The sequence below is a fragment of the Haliotis rubra genome, unplaced genomic scaffold (genome assembly GCF_003918875.1).
Source record: "Haliotis rubra isolate DU_JTF1 unplaced genomic scaffold, ASM391887v1 Scf780, whole genome shotgun sequence".
Lineage (NCBI taxonomy): Eukaryota > Metazoa > Mollusca > Gastropoda > Lepetellida > Haliotidae > Haliotis > Haliotis rubra.
Genome location: NW_025767502.1, coordinates 126,034 through 132,200, shown reverse-complemented (window position 1 = coordinate 132,200; position 6,167 = coordinate 126,034). Strand labels below are relative to the sequence as shown.

At 40.3% G+C, this 6,167-nt stretch overlaps 1 protein-coding gene across 1 annotated transcript; it reads left to right on the top strand.

Annotated features, from left to right (window-relative positions):
- The first annotated feature begins 235 nt into the window (after positions 1-235).
- On the top strand, positions 236-3,427 carry LOC124260894. The gene has a single exon (XM_046695217.1). It carries the CDS (start codon positions 236-238, stop codon positions 3,425-3,427), a length of 3,192 nt encoding a protein of 1,063 aa, XP_046551173.1.
- Positions 3,428-6,167: the final 2,740 nt, after the last annotated feature.

Below are 6,167 nucleotides of genomic sequence, written 5' to 3'. Positions count from 1 at the left end.
CATTAACAGCTTTGAAGTCCACATTTGAGCATTTCTTCATGCTGTATGGCTCAATACAACGGGATATTGATGATGGTACCAGGACAAGTGTTATTTCATCAAAGAAGAGGTCTGTTTGTTCTCAAGGCACACGTTCAACACGATCAAGTATATCTTCTGCCCAGATACGGGAAATGCAGATAAAGGCTGAGTTACAAGCCAAAGTAAACGCACTTAAAGAGAGCAGCAGATTAACATGGAGAAGCAGGAGCTTAACATTGAGAAGCAGAAACTTGAAATTGCCCAGTTGAAAGTAGAAATGAAAGAAGAGGAACTGGAACTTAAGACTCAAATGGAAATATCCGATGCTAGGTGTAGAATTCTTCAGGACCATAACTATGATCAATTTGAATGTCATGGGTCTGACGAACAGCAATCGCAACAGCACACTGACATTAACATACCTCGCATTTCAACTGAAAAGGAACAGCCTGTTGGAGCGACCTCAGGAGAATCCAAGGATATTAATCAGCCTATTGACAAGACGCAAATTGTTTATAAGCCAGTGAACATCTGTACTGATGGTCAAGTCGATGCTACTCATGGTGACATTGGTGTAATATATTCTGTGGTGCAGCAGTTACGTAAACCTCCACCTGACATTCAGAGGTTTGCTGGAGATCCACTTGAATATCAAAGATTCAAGAGACAATTCCAGATAAAAATAGTAGAGAATTCTGATTCAGTTGATGAGAAGATGAGTTACTTGGAACAATTTACTACAGGAGAGGCTCTCAAAATAGTTAAGGGATGTAGTTATTTGGATGCAAGAAGAGGTTATAGGGCAGCTTGGTTGGAGTTGGAAGACCGATATGGCAATGAGGAGGTTGTAGCTTCTGCTCTAGTTAAACGTGCTCTTAGTTGGCCTCACATTAGAACAGACAATCCAAAATCTCTTGACGAGTATGCTATCTTCTTACAAGAATGTTTGAATGCTGTGAGTACTATCACCGCTGTCAAAATCCTTGAATATCCTGATAATCTGAGGAAACTGGTTATGAAATTGCCGTATTTCTATCATGAAAGGTGGAGAAATAATGTCTTGCATGTAAGAGATTCTGGAAGATTGGTTGATTTCCACGACCTTGTTAGCTTCGTCAAGCGTGAAGCTAAGAAAGCTACAGATCCCATGTTTGGTAAGGATGCATTAAAGGCAGAAGATAAGAGTAAACCACCTGTAAGAAAACCTGCAGCTACATCAATAAAGCCTTCGTTCAGTACTGATGTGCTAGGACCAAGCAAGCCCTCTAGGAATCTTCTGAAACCACCTTCTGTTGCGAATGTTGCAACACCTGTCAGAACACAGAATGAGCAAGGACCATGTATTTACTGTGATGATCTAACTCATTCAGTTGGTCAATGTAAAAGGATTATTTCAAAGCCTCACATGGAAAGATTGTCGTTTCTGCGATCAAAAGGCCTCTGCTTCAGATGCTTAAATAGAGGGCACATGAGTAAGGGTTGTGTCCAGAAGGTTGTTTGTTCACATTGCGGTGGGAACCATCAGTCCATTCTTCATGTTGACCGGAACACAGAGGTGAAGGTTATCAGTGCCTGTTCTGAATTAGCTAACATTCCAGGTACCTCTAAGGAGGCCGGTAACTATGAAAGTACTCTTGCTATCATACCCGTTAAGGTAGGATGTAGAAATGGCCTTACTGTTGGAACAACATATGCTTTCTTGGATCCAGGAAGCACTGTGTCTTTCTGCTCAGAAGATCTTATGAACAGGCTTGGATGTAGTGGGAAGAAGATGGAAATTACCATTGACACTATGGGACATCCACATACATCAATAGTTCAAGCAGTAAATGGTCTTCAAGTATACGATCTTGGGTTGAAGAATGTCATACCTTTACCGACAGTGTACTCAAGGGAGCAGATACCTGTATCTAACAAGCACATACCCACGTCCTTTGATGCATCACATTGGCCTCATCTAGCTGACATCAGAGTACCAGAAATTGATGCCAAAGTTGAGCTTTTGATTGGATCCAATGTACCAGATGCCTATTCTCCACTTGAGATTCGAACGGGTCCACAAGGTAGTCCTCATGCTACTAGAACTCAGTTGGGTTGGGTTCTATGGAATGTCATGCGAGCTCAAAAGCTGGAAGAAGGAAATCGTTTCCCATCCATGAAAACGGAAATTGCCTTCAAGAATGCTGAAGAAATAAGTAGACTTGACAAAATGGTGAAAGAAAGTATGAACTTTGATTTTCCAGAAAGGAACATTGATGACAAAAATGAAATGTCACAAGAAGATAAAGAGTTCATCATTGCTGTATCAAAGTCCATTCACAAGCAAGAAGGTCATTATGAAATCAAGCTGCCCTTCAGAAGAGAGAATGTTGTAATGCCTGACAATTCAGTACAGGCATTGCATAGACTAAATGGTCTAAAGAAGAAATTATCCAAGCATAAGAAATTCCATGAAGACTATAAGGTATTCATGAAAGACATACTTGATAAAGGATATGCTGAGAAAGTACCGGTCAGTGAAATTCAAGGTACCCAAGGGAAGGTATGGTACATCCCTCACCATGGAGTGTATCACCCACGTAAACCTGAGAAGATTAGAGTGGTCTTTGATTGCACAGTTGGTTACCAGGGTGTTTCTCTAAACAGCATGTTACTACAAGGTCCGAACCTCACCAACAACCTACTTGGGATGCTGCTAAGATTTCGTCAAGAAAACATTGCTGTGATGGGAGATATACAAGCTATGTATTATCAAGTGAGAGTGCCAAGAGAGGACTGTGACTTTTTGAGATTTTACTGGTGGCCAGATGGTGATTATACACAGGAACCACAAATGTACAGGATGCTTGTCCACCTTTTTGGAGCTGTGTCATCCTCAAGCTGTGCTACCTTTGCACTGCAACAAGCAGCTAAGGATCATAAAGATGAATATGACCCTGACATTACAAATATGATAAAGGAGAACTTTTACGTGGATGATTATCTTGCTACTGTTCAAGATGAAACACAGGCTGTACGTGTTGTCAAAGAAGTAACAGACTTATGTCACAAATATGGATTTAGACTTACCAAGTGGATAAGTAATAGTCATGATGTGATGAAATCTATTCCATCAGAAGAAAGAGCTAAAGATGTGAAACAGTTGAACCTTGACTGTGGAGACCTCCCAAGTGAAAGAGCTTTGGGCGTGTTTTGGTTTGTAGAGTCTGACACCCTTGGATTTCAAATTCAAAGTAAACATAAACCAAACACAAAGAGAGGTATCCTTTCCATAGTTAGCAGCATATATGATCCTTTAGGTTTCATAGCTCCATTTGTGCTCCATGCAAAACAGTTGTTGCAATGCCTTCAGATGAAACAATATGCATGGGATCAAGAAATAGATGATGCTTCACGAGACAAGTAGCAACTATGGCAACAGAACTTACCTAGATTAGAGGAAATCCATATTCCACGTTCTTACAAGCCTAAGGACTTTGGCAAGGTGGTATCATGCCAGATACATCTTTTCTCTGACGCCAGTGAAATTGGATATGGAGTTGTGGCTTATCTCCGCCTCTTGAATGAAGTTAACATGGTTCATTGTGTCTTGGTTATGGCCAAGTCTAGAGTTGCCCCACTGAAGAAGATAACCATTCCTAGAATGGAACTCACGGCAGCTGCCCTTGCTGTACGACTGTCTGGCATGATCACTCAGGAGCTTCAGTATCACATAAATGACACCATATTTTGGACAGACAGTATGTCTGTCTTAAGATACATCTCAAACACAACTTCACGTTTCAAAACATTTGTGGCTAACCGCATTGCTGTAATACGTGAAGCTACAGCTGTACATCAGTGGAGATTCGTTGACACAAAGTCAAATCCTGCAGACTATGCTTCAAGGGGTATAAATCTTGGCAATCAAAGGCAGATGAACTGTTGGTTTAATGGACCAAGTTTTCTTTGGCACCCTGAAGCTGATTGGCCTCAGTCAGAAATATTGCCGAGTACTTCCATGGAAAAGGACCCTGAAGTAAAGCAGTCTGTAAACTATGCTACTTTACATCCAGACAATGGTGTTTTCAACAGACTTGTGGACCACTATTCTAGCTGGAAAAAGTTGAAAAGAGCAGTTGGATGGTTAATTCTAGTTGTGAGAAAACTTCGACAGAAGAATTCGCGTAATAACGATGAACACAAAGATGACTTTGACAATTATCAGATGTCTACTGATGTGCTTCAGAGTGCTGAAAAATTACTGATTCAAAACTGCCAGTGTCAACACTTCTCAAAGGATCTTGAAATCTTGAGAGTAAAGAATTTCTCACTCTCAGGTAAGACAGTAAGAAAGACCAGTGCCTTATATAAGCTTGATCCATTTCTCGAAAATGATGTTATCCGAGTGGGAGGACGCCTTGGGCAATCCAAGATCAACTATGAATCAAAGCACCCAATAGTTTTGCCAAAGAACTGTCATCTGTCTAACCTTATAGTTAGCTTGCAAAATGTGTCATTTGTCGTAAGTATCAAGCCCCTGCTGGTCAACAGAAAATGGCAGATCTTCCAGAGAGCCGGTTAAAGCCTGACATGCCCCCTTTCACCAATGTTGGTATTGACTACTTTGGCCAATTTCAAGTCAAGCGTGGTAGAAGCCGTGTCAAAAGGTATGGTGTGCTTTTCACCTGTATGGCTATTCGGGCTATTCATCTGGAAGTAGCAAGCACTTTGGATACTGATTCATGCATAAATGCCATCAGGAGGTTTATTGCCAGGCGTGGTCCACCCAAGAGTATTCGATCTGACAATGGTACCAATCTAGTTGGTAGTGAACGGGAGCTTCGTGAAGCACTCGCTAGCTTCAATCAATCAAAGTTAGCTTCAGCATTGGTAAACGAAGGTATTGAATGGCATTTCAACCCTCCAGCAGCTTCACACTATGGTGGCATCTGGGAAAGAATGATACGAACTGTACGCAAAATCATGTACTCACTGATGCATGAGCAGGTCATAAAGTTAGATGATGAATCTCTAAATACACTTTTTTGTGAAGTTGAAGCCATAGTAAATGGAAGGCCAATTACAGATGTGCCATGCAGTCCTAATGATCTGACACCCATAACGCCGAATCATCTTCTGTATCTGAGGTCTGGTGAGACGATGCCCATTGGCACATTTTCTAAAGATGATGTGTACAGCCAGCGCAGATGGAAACAAGTACAATATCTAGCAGATATATTCTGGAAAAGATGGAGCAAAGAATACCTTCCCTTATCGCAGGAAAGAGAAAAATGGAACACTAGCAAGAAAAACATTCAAGTTGGAAATATTGTGCTTGTCATGGACAGTTCACCACGTAATGCATGGGCACTTGGTCGTGTCACTGACGTTTTCAGAGACAGAAGAGACTTAGTGCGAACTGTGAAAGTTAAAACTGCTACTTCTGAACTCACGAGACCTATTGATAAACTGTGTGTTATTCTGAAGAATAGTGATTGAATGTGTTCCGTGTAATATGGACAGCAGAGAAATACAACAACAGTATTAAAGGGATAAATGAACATTAACTGTAACTGACTAAAAAATTGTTTTATTTTAATTCAATGTGGAACGTTGGTTTGGATGATATTCTAAGTTATTTTACTTTGATTCATAAGAAATGTGCGTTTTGCCCCCAAGATACCCATTTAGTAATTGTTTCACTATTGTTCTACAATTAGGAGGCCGGTGTGTTGTGGCCAAAGTCAACTAATTACTCAAAATGAGAGAATCATTTTTCGTTTCCTTAAGTTCCAAATTTGTATCATTCCCTTTTTCACTTAAGTTCCTAATTTAAATTCATATTTCATTTAAGATTCTATGTTTTTGATACACCAGTCTATAAGTTACCCTTCCATACCTGTTAAGGGGAGGTAAATGCCTTGGGTCAGGTATATCATGCCATGTGCTCTCAGCATGCACATGCTCAAGTCACCAAGTTCACAAGCTAGAGGTCTAAAACAATGGTAAGCCACTTATCCTTTTGACTCAGACATAAAGTGGTTACATTAAATGCAATAATGCTTTATATATATATATATATTTAATATGTTAAGGTTACAGTAGTTCTGTGATATCCATTCTGAGCACAGTCACTTGTTTTCCCCATGTGTTGAGTATGTCAC

Coding starts and splice junctions, on each gene's coding strand:
- LOC124260894 (XM_046695217.1), top strand. CDS start 236: ATGGAGAAGCAGGAGCTTAACATTGAGAAGCAGAAACTTGAAATTGCC.